General features: G+C 40.7%; 1 protein-coding gene across 3 annotated transcripts in view; it reads left to right on the top strand.

Moving 5' to 3' along the window:
- The window catches only part of LOC114643329 (sialoadhesin-like), a 63,615-nt gene that overhangs the window by 25,577 nt on the left and 25,655 nt on the right, over positions 1-12,383 (top strand). For 2 of the 3 annotated variants that reach the window (XM_051920264.1, XM_051920266.1), the window contains exons 1-4: positions 4,088-4,236; positions 6,166-6,252; positions 9,249-9,593; positions 9,720-10,025. In XM_051920264.1, coding sequence (XP_051776224.1) covers positions 6,207-6,252; positions 9,249-9,593; positions 9,720-10,025 — 697 coding nt within the window. In that variant the 5' untranslated portion in view covers positions 4,088-4,236; positions 6,166-6,206. Of the gene's footprint in view, positions 1-4,087; positions 4,237-6,165; positions 6,253-9,248; positions 9,594-9,719; positions 10,026-12,383 lie in introns of those variants that run through there. The other variant, XM_051920265.1, reaches the window with a different exon arrangement.

The following is a 12,383-nucleotide window of genomic DNA, read 5'->3' on the forward strand; positions in this document are numbered from 1 at the left end:
TGAGTCACAGATCTGAACTGAACACACACTTCTGGGGGTCGGCTTGGTCTTATAGAGGATGGAGAGGGGCTTCCAGGACAGACAAGTAAATGAGACCACTCGTCTACTGGGTGACAGTCCTCTGATCTGTGGATGGAAAAGAAAATTGGGTTAGCAACAGTGCCCGCTATTGGCTTGGAGTGCCAGCACTTACCTGCCTTGAAGATGTCAGACTCTACTCACACAAGCTTGACAAGTGTGATAAAACAGACTAGCAGGGCAAACTATTGAGGTATCTGATTTAACTCAGAAAAATCTGTAAATAAGAGCAACTTCTGTTCTCAGACCTGACTGGTTGTGTTGCTTTGCTCGTCATTAGGATTACTTCAATTGCTGGGATTATCAAGTCAGTTAAGTTTTGAGAGCTTCTGTTACTTAACTGGGACTGCTGTGTGAGTTCACCTCCCACCTGACATTGAGTGTGAGCTAAGTGCGCCACCATATTGGTCCTGATGCTCTATTTCAAGGGGGCAGGGCACATAACTCACCATGAATAGTGTACGTTAGCACAAAAATAAACATAATAAATGATAAGTAAAATATATATAAAATAAAATACGAAACATAACCCACAAGAGGACCAAACATAATTCCAATAACAAAATCTGCTACATATGAGGGAACGTCAGTAATTATCCACACTTTTGTGATCATTTCATTGTGTTCGTTATACAGCTTTCACCTCCCACATGTGGACACATGGCGTGTCTGTGGCCTCAGTGCTCAAGTCTGACCTTCATCAGTCAGTTTCTCTTGTTGTTCTCTAGCAGTAAACACGGCCACCAAAGAAGTGCAGCCAGCAGTGATCCACATTTTAATGACTGAAGGTGACATTATCATCACTTGGCTATGAAGATGGTATGTTTGCAGACGTCTCCACTTTTCTCGATTGACAGCCGCTGCCCTCATCTCACTGACCATTGGGGCTCATCACGATTTACTAGTTTGCTGATGTAGTTGTTGTAAGACAAACGCGGTCTGCCCCTGCTTCTCCCTCTGTACTCATATTGGTTGATAATCTCAGTTATTGGTGTCGGAGTCGCCTTTGTTGTGTCCAACAGTTGGACTTGAGTTCTTCCATTATGAGAGTCATGTCTTACTCTATCCCAGTGCCTGGAGTTAAGTAGGATTCTGTAACAGCTAATGGTGTAAATGTGTAGGCCTTTTTGTGATCTCTTTGGTGTGATGATCCAACTCTCACTTTCATAAAGAAGTCTGCCCAGGCACGTTGCTTAGAAGATGCCTTTCTTGATGTTGGTGAGATGAACAAGAGCTGAATATATTTTAGATTTGCAAAAGACAGTCCAGTCTTGGCCTTTCCATATCTTGTTACCTGATTGGCCCAATGCTACCCTTGATCCTAAGTTTTTAAAGTGATCTTTCCACAATATTTGATGTCCATCGAGTTTGATGTTGGAGTTTGACTGTTGATTGGTGTAGCTGATGTCTGTTTGATGTTGATTTTAAGACCCTCTTCTTTAGCTCATTTAGCTATCATCATGAGGTCGGATTGTGCTCTTTCAATGCTTCTGTCAAGTAAAGTTGTACATTCAGCAAAGTGTATGTTGAAGTTTGATGTAGCTGCATATCAACTTGATTGCTTTGGTTTAGTGAATTCACAAACTCCATTTTGTGTGTGTTGGACATTTGAGAAAAGAGAAGGTGAACCAGAGGTTCAAATCTGCGACAATTCGTCAGAATCAGGGTACAGACTTACGCGTAGTTATAGTGAGCAGTGGATGTAGATGGGCATCCCAATCCTCCTTCTTCATGGCTGACGCTTATCTAACCATTTGTGAACTTCTCAATCCATTTGTCAACACTCCACTGATGTAAACATCGTCTCTGTATTGTGCAGAAAGCCTGCTGTGGGTTGAGGCCCCCTGGTCCACCTTTATGCCATAAAAAGCGGATCACTGCTCACTCCTCTTCTTTGGTGCAAATGGAGATTGGAGCAGCTCATTAAATAGGCTGTCAGTCACCGAGTCATCGGCACATTTTAAGAGGAAGCCATTTTTAAATTTACTGTGATAATCAATAGTGTGGACAATGTAGACAGGAGCTGAAAGAACAGACCCCTGAGGGGACTCTTTGGATAAGCACGGCATGTCAGACAGGTGGCCATTGACCTTCACTCTTGCATTCTGTCTGTTAAAAAGTCAATCAGACACCCAACCAAACTGGAGTCCAAGTTCAAATCTTCACCAAGTCTCTGTAATAAAGTGGGCCTCGATGACATGAATCCTGAGGAGAAGTCAGCAAATGAGAGCCTCCCATGAGTCCTGAGCCCTCCAGGTGGACACACAACAGATGAAGCAAAGTGACAATGGTGTCCTCTGTCCCTCTGTTACACGGGTATGCAAACTGAATTGGGTCTCATAAACCCTGAGCTTCCTCTTTAGAAGCTTTGCAGGTCATTTTATAACAAGTAATGTCAACAAACGACATCTCTCTGTTGTCAGAAACCATCTGCTTCAATCCTCTGACTTGCTCAGTGACATCCAGGAGCTCAAATCTTCAATAGAATTTATTAAACCCGTTAGCTTTAAAACTGTTAGCTGTTATAACATACACACCCTTACATGGGTCTTGTTGTTTGGCTGAAGCTGATCAGCTAAATGTTTAATGTCTGACCAGGCAGATCTCCGATTATTGTTAGACAATTTCTGTCCAGTTTTATTCTTATAATTAAGATTAGCTCTTTTTTAACAGCAAATCAAAAAAGTAAAAGAAATTTGAAAACTACACGTTAACTTCAAAGGATAGAAATGGAAACCATACAAGTCATTTGCAGTGGCTCATGGGTAGTTGAACACACAGTGCACAGCGCTGCCGTTTGTCTCATTGATTCCAAGGTCAACTGAAACTGGACTCTCTGCTCATGCTGGATTATTATTATAATCATCTTATCTAAAAGTCACTTTCTTTTGAGATTATTATAATATTTGTGATGTGCCATCTACTGTAATGAGATATGCAATGTATTTTATCACTAAAAATGTTTGTGATGCACCATCTTGTGCAATGGCAGAGACACAGACACACAGACACTTATCCTTTTATTAAGGTGGACACACACGGACATGCATTATAGATGTATTTATAAATATTGTGTATATATACAGTGTATACACAGTGTAAGGGTGAAAGAAATGTGTGGTGAGTCCCAAGAAATGTTGGGGTGTCAGCTGGGTCACCCCTTTGAATTGCAATACAATTTAAACTAAACTGATGCACAGGACAGAACCGTTAAATTAAACAGACAGCCTTCTTGGCTTCTTAGAGGTGATGGCTGTAAAGAGACAGTCAGTCAGGAGGAGATCTGTGCCTTGGCAAGTTTGGGTCCAAGTGAGATGGCACAGACACTCGGAGACCTCGGATGTCCTCTAGAAACAGCGCCCCCTGTCCCCCAGGTGGGGTATCACATACCTTACAGTAGATGAGCCTGGAAGGTGTTCCTGTCACACACATATGTAACGTGATAGATAGATAGATAGATAGATAGATAGATAGATAGATAGATAGATAGATAGATAGATAGATAGATAGATAGATAGATAGAGATTTCAGTTTTTGGTTTTTAGTACATTTTCAAACACCTTCCTGAAAATATGTTTTCACTTTGTCATTATGGGTTACTGAATATAAATTGATGGGCAAAATTGGAAAATGTATTTAAAATTAAATGTACAACACAATAAAGTGTGAAGAAAGTGAAGGGCTCTGAATTCCTTGAGAATACACTGTCAGTACAGATGTTTTTTGTTTTGTTTTATTGGAAGAAGAAGACAAAGGAATCAGCAAACACTTGGTCTTTGTATTATCTAACTTTAAAATATTGTAAATCTGGACTGTATGCGCGTCTAAATTTGACATATAATCTAACTGACACCCTTGACTTTGCAAGCCCCTTTCACATATGTACCTATTGATATATTTTTTTATTTTCAGCGCCCTATTTATTTCTGTCATTTTATTTCGCTCTTGGCACATAAAGGTCAACACTTGCATTGTCGCCGCGCTGCCCCGCCCCTTGGTGACACGCCGGGCGGTTTAAATGACGCGCAGTTCCTCAAATGATAAGAGGAAAGAAAATAAAAATAAAAATAAAAGTCGCGCCGCGGATCCGAGTAGGTGACCCGTCCGTCCAGAGTGTCCGCGCAGCGCTTTGGAGGATTTAGTGAATGTCACTTTAAGGTAAGCCAGAACTGAAGGCTTTTTATTATTGTACTGTTATTCCGGCATTACTTATGACTTGTTATTTGGATTTATTTATTTATTTTAATGTAAGCACCGTATAGAATTTGCAATTTAAAAGAAAATGCCTCTGTAGGACGGCATAATTAAAGTTTCGACTAACGGGTCTCCACCGGTTTGAGCCCCCTGGTGATCAGCTGGCTATCGGTGTCAATGCCGTCAGCTGTCACATCGTATAAAGTAGCTCGTAAGACGGGTCGTTTCTGATTTCTCGCTGGCTGGACCCCCATACGTGTGACTTACGTATAAACAATCGCCGCGTGCAGCTCCTCGGTTTGCTCCCGTGTCACGTCTCCAGCTCCCCGTAACTTTGCAGACCAAATCGTCCGAAAAAGAGCGGCGTTTGGGGGTTCTTGGCAGGATGGAAGAAAAAATGACCTGACGTGCAAGTATTGGGATTGTGATTACAAGAACAACAGACAGAAAAGCACATTTGCTTTGTAGCCATGCTGTTTTGTGTGTTTGGACCGCAGTGTGTGTTTGAGTGTGTTTTTATCTTCTTCTATAATGCGCTCCCGTGGCTGTCCTTTTGTCTGTCCAGGATTTTAAATCACTTGTAGCTCGCAAACCGTTTCAGTGATTGACCTGAAATTTGGTCCACATATACTACGTGACGTCTACTATCGGCTTTTGGGTGATGATTGACCTCCAATATTATTCCTCTTTTTATTTTTATTTTATTTTATTGTAGAATCAACTCTTGGCTGCGTGTGGAGCATGCTTACGATCGTTCACATCCCTACCACCTTCGCAGTCACTTGTGTGAATTTCCCCTTGGGATTAATAAAGTATCTATCTATCTATCTATCTATCTATCTATCTATCTATCTATCTATCTATCTATCTATCTATCTATCTATCTATCTATCTATCTATCTATCTATCTATCTATCTCTTCATATCTTAAATCATTCTTGAAGCAGATTGAAGACTTAAGTGCCAGCTTAAGTGAAAAATTAAAGAAAATGTATGAAGTAATTGCAACGCAAACACTGACTTAATCAGGTTTAACGCATTAGGAATTTCCTAATGTGCAGTGAGTTTCTAAAACTATGTGTCAGGGGGTTATATACGAGTGTGCATTAAGATTTTCTAAATAAATAAATATAATTCAAATTCAAAATACCAAACAAATTGCACAAACACAAAAACAGATTTTATCCGTAATCTCGGATGAACAAGAAGCGTCTAGCATTGACATTAATGCTGTGGAGTTATTAATGTCATGAGCCCTGCATTGCCAGTGATTTCTGGGTAAACTTACCATGGTGACTGTAAACAAATGGTCACAAAATGGCAATACTAATAATAAACAAATATGGTGTTGTGGTGTCAGGTTACAGAATATCAGCATTATTAAATCACATCGTTCCTAACAGAATTTCAGTCACACATATAAATTCTGAACTCCAGGCCCATTCACTGTACAGTTTACATGTCCCCCCTGTGACTTTGTGGGTCTTTTTCTAAACATGGCAGCTTAAGTCAATTAGCAAATCTAAACTGGCTTTGTGGAGGTCTGTGTGTGAGTGGACTCTGCAGTCGATTGGCATTCTGTCCAGGGTTGGTTCTCCACTTATTCCCAATTGTTCCAACCATGAATTTGAATTAAGTGGGTGTGTGAGGACCTTAAGGTTAGTGGCCCTTGAAAACTGACTAAGAGAGTTCAAGTGTTTGAGTTCTTCAAACTACCAAGTCATGGAGTTGAAGCAGAAACCTCCACAACCTTTAAGAAGAATCAGGGTGAGATATTAGGACCGCTGAGCTATGAGCTAAACAAACGGACCTGATGGACTGAATCCTCTCATTTGTATTTCTTGTGTTCTTCTCAAGATCATTCAGTTTCTCTTCCCATTGTGTCTTTGACAGATCCTGACTTCACTACACTCAACTCACTGAAAAAGACAGCCATGTTCTTCATTGGGTCTTTGTTTCTTATGCTTTGGCTCTCTCAAGGTGAGTTAAATGGCGTTCTTTGACATCTCGAGTTTGTAGTCGTGATGATTGTGATGATGTCTGATCCTGAGGTGCATCAGAGTCCAACAACAGATGACTTCAAATGAAACCCTTTAGCATCTGTGGATCATCCATTTGAGATTACTAGGGCCAGTTCTGATCACTGATCGATATTCTCTGTCGAGCTGTTTGTTTGTATAATTGACACAAGAATAATACAAACTTATCCTTCAATTAAACATCTTGGGGCAGAAAACCCAGAAGTTCAAGAAGTGGCAATGAGTTTTGTGGTTTGGGTCACAAATTACAGAATCCTCGATAGTCTAGAAGGGAGAAAAGCAGGCGATGAAATTCACTGAATCTGAATTAAGTGTGGACACGTTCATATGCAGCGGTCAGGTTAGAAAAGTCAAAGACTGCGTTTAAACTGAGCAGCACTTGAAGATGTGAGGGTCCATAATTGCCTTTGTGTTTGTAGAGGACAATTGTGATTTCTGTGAATGAGTGAGACATCGGCTTTTGTGGAACTGAGCTTAAATCAGGTGTAATAATAGACAGACGTATCATCACGCAAGGCACTATATGATAGATAGATAGATAGATAGATAGATAGATAGATAGATAGATAGATAGATAGATAGATAGATAGATAGATAGATAGATAGATAGATAGATAGATAGATAGATAGATAGATAGATAGAGTGAAAGGCACTATATGATAGATAGATAGATAGATAGATAGATAGATAGATAGATAGATAGATAGATAGATAGATAGATAGATAGATAGATAGATAGAGTATATTGAGTATAGAGATACAGTATATTGAGACCTCTTCAATTCCTGCACACTATATTGTGTCATAGATTTAATTTGAAATGAACACCTTTGCCACTTTTGCTCATCACTCTACACTAATAATCTATAACAAATCAAAAATGTGTTTTTATAAATTTATGATAAACCTAAAACTGAAATCTCTCATTCCTTGAAGTCTTCAGATCCTTTTCTGTGACACCCCAGATTATGCGCAGGTCCATCCTGTTCACTTTACTTCTCCCTGAGACGTGTGCAGAACTTGATTGGAGTCCACTTGTGGCAAACTGAATTGATTGCCATCATTTAGAAAGTCACATGTGTCCCTGTGTAGAGAAGGTCCATCAATTCACAAAGACATGAATTTCCTAGGAACTCTCTGTAGACCTGCTTGATCAGACTGTGGTGAGACTTTGATCATTGCAGTTAATAAAACCATTTCTGAAACTCTGAGTTTCTCCAGGAGCCCAGAGGCCTCAATAATCTTAAAATGGAAGGACTTTGGACCCACCTTGTCTTGATTTAGAGTTGACCAAACTGAGCAACCAAGCAAGAAGAGCTTTGATGAGGGAGTTGGCCAAGAACCCAGTGGTCAGTCTACTAGAGTTTTAAAGGTCCTCTGCTGAAATGTGAGAACCTGTTGTAAGGACGACCATCACAGCAGCACTCCATCAATGAGGCGTCTGTGTTGGGGAGGCTGATGGACGTCACTAAAATGGCACATGTAAGTGTCCACTGATACTAAACCTGCACAGATCAATGTAAAAATCCTCAAAGGGACAGTGACGTCACCCACCATGGTATTTATCAGAATACTGTAGTGAGAGGTAAATTGTCTTCTGCACATGTTGGCCACACGCAGCCTGAACAAAACACAATTTAAATCTTTACAGGGGAGTAACACAACAAGCGCCATGAAAAGCAACTCCTCTCTGTCCGCGCTGTTGGAATGTGGGGGTCTTCTGTGAAGGGTGACCAATCAGAGAATGAGACGTATTGATCAGGAACCAATCAGAGGAGGGCTACAGTATGTAATAAGCTCAAACCTATCAGGGTGCGATGAGGGTCTGCATCTTCAGAAGTAAACGCCTGTGGAAATCTGCGCTTCAGAAACTTTCATTTTCAGGAGTTAAGAAGACAAAAACAAACGTAACAGTAGCAGTGTGGATGTGGCCTTAGTGTCGAGTGTCCCTTAAAATGTACTGCACTTTTGGAAATGTGAAACAGTGGCAGACATTTATCATGCAGTAATCTAATTTGATACCCCGGGGAGTGCCATGTACCCACAGAATGTCACCTTGACTAACCTTGAGAGCCGCTGGTCTGGGGCTACTGGAGCCATAAATAAAAAAAAATCAGTTGGTGTCCACTGCTTCCAGGTGGCACCCACAGCACTCAAACATCCAAATGAAGAAGCACTGGCCATGGCGGTCACTTTGTCATTCAGCAGACTTTCATTACAAGCCATCAGCTGTCCCAATGGCAGGCGGCTCAGTCGGTCGTCCATCTTCTGTGCTCACAAAGTGAGGTGTTGGCTCTCCTGCCTCGTGTGCACTTTAGCCTGCTCAGTGGTGGACTGAGGGTCCGAGAGGCTGACCCTGCTAAGGCCTGTTACTTTCTGGGGGGCTGCTGCTTGTTTTTCAGTGTCCCGGTGATTTTAATTCATTTCTTAAAGTTATTACAATTTACTGAGTGTGTTCTTTAATCACTGATGTCAAAATGGTGCCAGTTGTTTGTCTGAGTGCCACCATACTGTTTGCAGCAATGGCCCTCATTGTTTTAGTGGCTTTTGTGTTACGACTGTAATGAAGTTGTAACAGATTTTTTTAATATTATTTATTAAATTAAAGGAATGGGGAGCAAGCAAATGAACAAAGTCAGATACATTGATATCGAATTAAAGTCCTGCTTGTCCTGCTCAATGCCTGGCTTTGTGACGGCTCTGTCCCTCGCCTGCTCCCTTAGTTAATGATTTTATCTTTTATTTTTTTAAACTGTTATTTTTCTTTCTTTCAAGTTCTGTGAGGCTTACTGAGTTTCCAGCTCTTCGTAGTCAGCAGGAGTCGAGGAGCTGTGTGGTCATCTTCTGGGATTTGGTGAATCCCCGCTGCACATTTCACACGAGCTGCACATTTCTACTAATTGACTTTATTCTGATCTTTTAATTTTGTTTTCCAGGTGTGTTCTGTGAAGTTGGCTATAAACTCACCGTGCCTCAGAAAGTAAAAGCTAACCGCGGCTCCTGTCTGTTGATTCCATGTCAATTCACGTCTGTTAGGCCAGTGGGGTCTTCACCTGTTGGTGTCTGGAAGGTTGGTTCAAAGACTGGCACAAAGGTTTCAAGCAATAACCAATCACTAGACATATGGAAGAACCTCAATGTTTACTTGGTTGGTGACTTAAAAGTAAAGAACTGTACAACCTTATTATACGGAATCCAACCTAATCATGCAAAGAAGTATTACTTCAGAGAAGAAACCATTACATATAACTTTGATGATTTTGTTGAAATTACAATTCAGGGTAAGAAGGAAGAACACACCACTGCTGAGAGGCTCACGTCTCTCTTTATCCTGTAAATTCAAATCACCAAACTGTCTTTAGATTTTCATATTTGGTGCTCACTAACACTTTGCACTTCTTTATCAGACTCTCTAGACTTGCCAGTGATCAACACACCAGCTCAGATGATGGAGGGCACACTCGTAACTCTCAACTGCTCTGCTCCGGCTCCTTGTGCCGACGAGAATCCCTCCATCCAGTGGGACAACCTTCTGAATGGGACTGCGAATCAAAGCGAGACCACCAGGGCTGATGGCAACAAGGCCATGCTGTCCATCCTGACTTTCACAGCCTCCTTTCTGCACAACAAGAAGACCCTCACCTGCACAGCTCAGTACACCGTGGGGTCTGTGAACAAAACAACAAAGAGGACCACAACCCTTAATGTCCTCTGTAAGAGCATTTCACTTTAGAGAGACTTTGATCTCACAGATAAGCACATTGGGAACAGACAAAGTGTACATAACACAATATAAAATTAGCTATTGACTACAGAGATTGGATTAAATGAAAATAAATGTGTCCGTCTGTTATCTCACCAACGTAATCATAGGTGAATACATTTACACTCAAGCTAAGAAGACCTCTTTATAAAGATTTCAAACTCTGATGGCTGTTTATTAACACCACATCTCCAAATCAGTGATTGTACAGATAAGGGTGACCCCTAAAGAATCAGCGGGGTCTTTAGTTGTGTCATCGCCAGCAGAGCCTTGTAGGCTGAAGCTCTCAGTCCAACCACACAGCTCAGCCTCCTTTGTCCACGATGAGGACACACAGCGGTGTTAGCAGGTGGACTGTAAGCCATCGGTCCTCTTGAGCCATCGTTTTCCTGTTGGAGTATTGAAAGAAAAGTTTAATTTTAGTGGATTCACAAAGTCCTCAGACCCCTTCACTTTCTGCACACTTTATTGTGTTGTGGATTTCATTTTAAACTGATAAACGTGTCCCTTTAGCCCATCAATCTACAATCAATAACACGTAATGTGAAAGTGAAGTGAGGTGTTTAGAAAGGTCTGCAAATTTTATTAAAAGTCAAAAACTGAAATCTCTCATTCCAGAAGTATTCTGACCCTTCATACAGGACTTTGTAGAAGCCACTTAGGCGGCAATTCCAGCTTTGAGTCTTCTTCTGAAGTCTCTACAAGCTTTGGACACCTGAACTCAGTCAGTTTCTCCCGTTCTTCCTGGCTGATCCTCTCCAGCTCCATTAAATCTGATGGGAAGTGTCTGTGATCTGCCATCTTCAGGTCTCTCCACACATGTCCTATAGGATTTAACCCTTTAAACTCAGCCTCGTTGCTTTGGACCCTCTGATGGAACAGAAAAATAAGGCAAAATGTGGAAAAACTGCATGAAATCATTCATGTCCTCATTGCTATAAATTAAGCGTAGTTTCACTGTATTTAAGAAGTACAACAATCAGGTTACTGTTTGTCTACTTTGACTGTTTTCAAATCAGTCTCCACAGCATACATATCCGTTATTGAAGACCCCTGACCTACACAGCATTTAGAAGGTCAGATCTTACTCTGTCAGAATTTGGAGTATTCACATTGGAACAGCGAGAGCTGCGAGATTCAAAAACGTCTTTAAAAAACAAAACAAAAAGAAACATTCTGAAATATAGAAAGTTGAAACTCCCGTCTCGTTTAGTTCAGAGTTCAGATGCTGTACTGCATACCTTGACACCTCATTGCAGGATTTTCTTTCTTCTCTCATAGACGGATGAATTGCTGCCTCACAGTAACACTTGACCCGGACCCCCCAATATCTTTCTTGGACGTGCTAATTTAATTTGTGTACAATTTGATGGACTCACTGCTACCTGCTAAATGAGACGAGTGTTTCAACTTTGTATATTTCAGAATTTTACTTTTTGTTGTTATTTAAAGTCGTTTTTGAATCTTGCAGCTCTCGCTGTTATAATGTGAATACTCCGTATACTTTCTTTACCAACTGTACAAATTCTGACAGAGTAAGATCTGCCCTTCTAAATGCTGTGTAGGTCAGGGGTCTTCAATAACAGATAAGTAAGCTGTGGAGACTGATTTGAAAACAGTAAAAATAAAGTTAAATAATCCTGTTTCTTATACAGCTTCAAAAAAGACCAACTATTCTTTATTTATAGCAATGAGGAATGAATGATTTTATGCAGTTTTTGAAAATTTTGCATTATTATTCTGTCACGTCGGCAGGTCCAGAACAATGAGGCTGAGTTTAAAGGGTTAATTCCCATAGGAGGTGTGTGGAGAGACCTGAAGATGGCAGATCACAGACGCTTCCCATCAGATTTAATGGAGCTGGAGAGGATCAGCCAGGAAGAACAGGAGAAACTGACTGAGTTTAGGTGTCCAAAGTTTGTAGAGACTTCAGAAGAAGACTCAAAGCTGGAATTGCTGCCTAAAGGGCTTCTACAAAGTCCTGTATGAAGGGGCAGAATACTTCTAGGAATGAGAGATTTCAGTTTCTAATTGTTTAATAAATTTACAAACCTTTCTGGTCACATGTTCTCACTTTGTCATTAAGGGTTACTGAGTGAAGATTGATGGACAAATTTACAGTGAAACCCTGTTTTCCTCTAGGGGGCGCTAGCTCCATGGTTGCAATAAGTTCTTTTTAATTGCGGTGTTTTAAGTAACGTGAACCTAAACAGATATAATATTAAAAGGCAATACCCTCTCCCGCAGTGATACGGCAGTAAGAAATCACATAAGAGAAAATAACTTCTCTTTCTGTAATGACGATTTA

Source organism: Erpetoichthys calabaricus, chromosome 17, assembly GCF_900747795.2.
Source record: "Erpetoichthys calabaricus chromosome 17, fErpCal1.3, whole genome shotgun sequence".
NCBI lineage: Eukaryota > Metazoa > Chordata > Cladistia > Polypteriformes > Polypteridae > Erpetoichthys > Erpetoichthys calabaricus.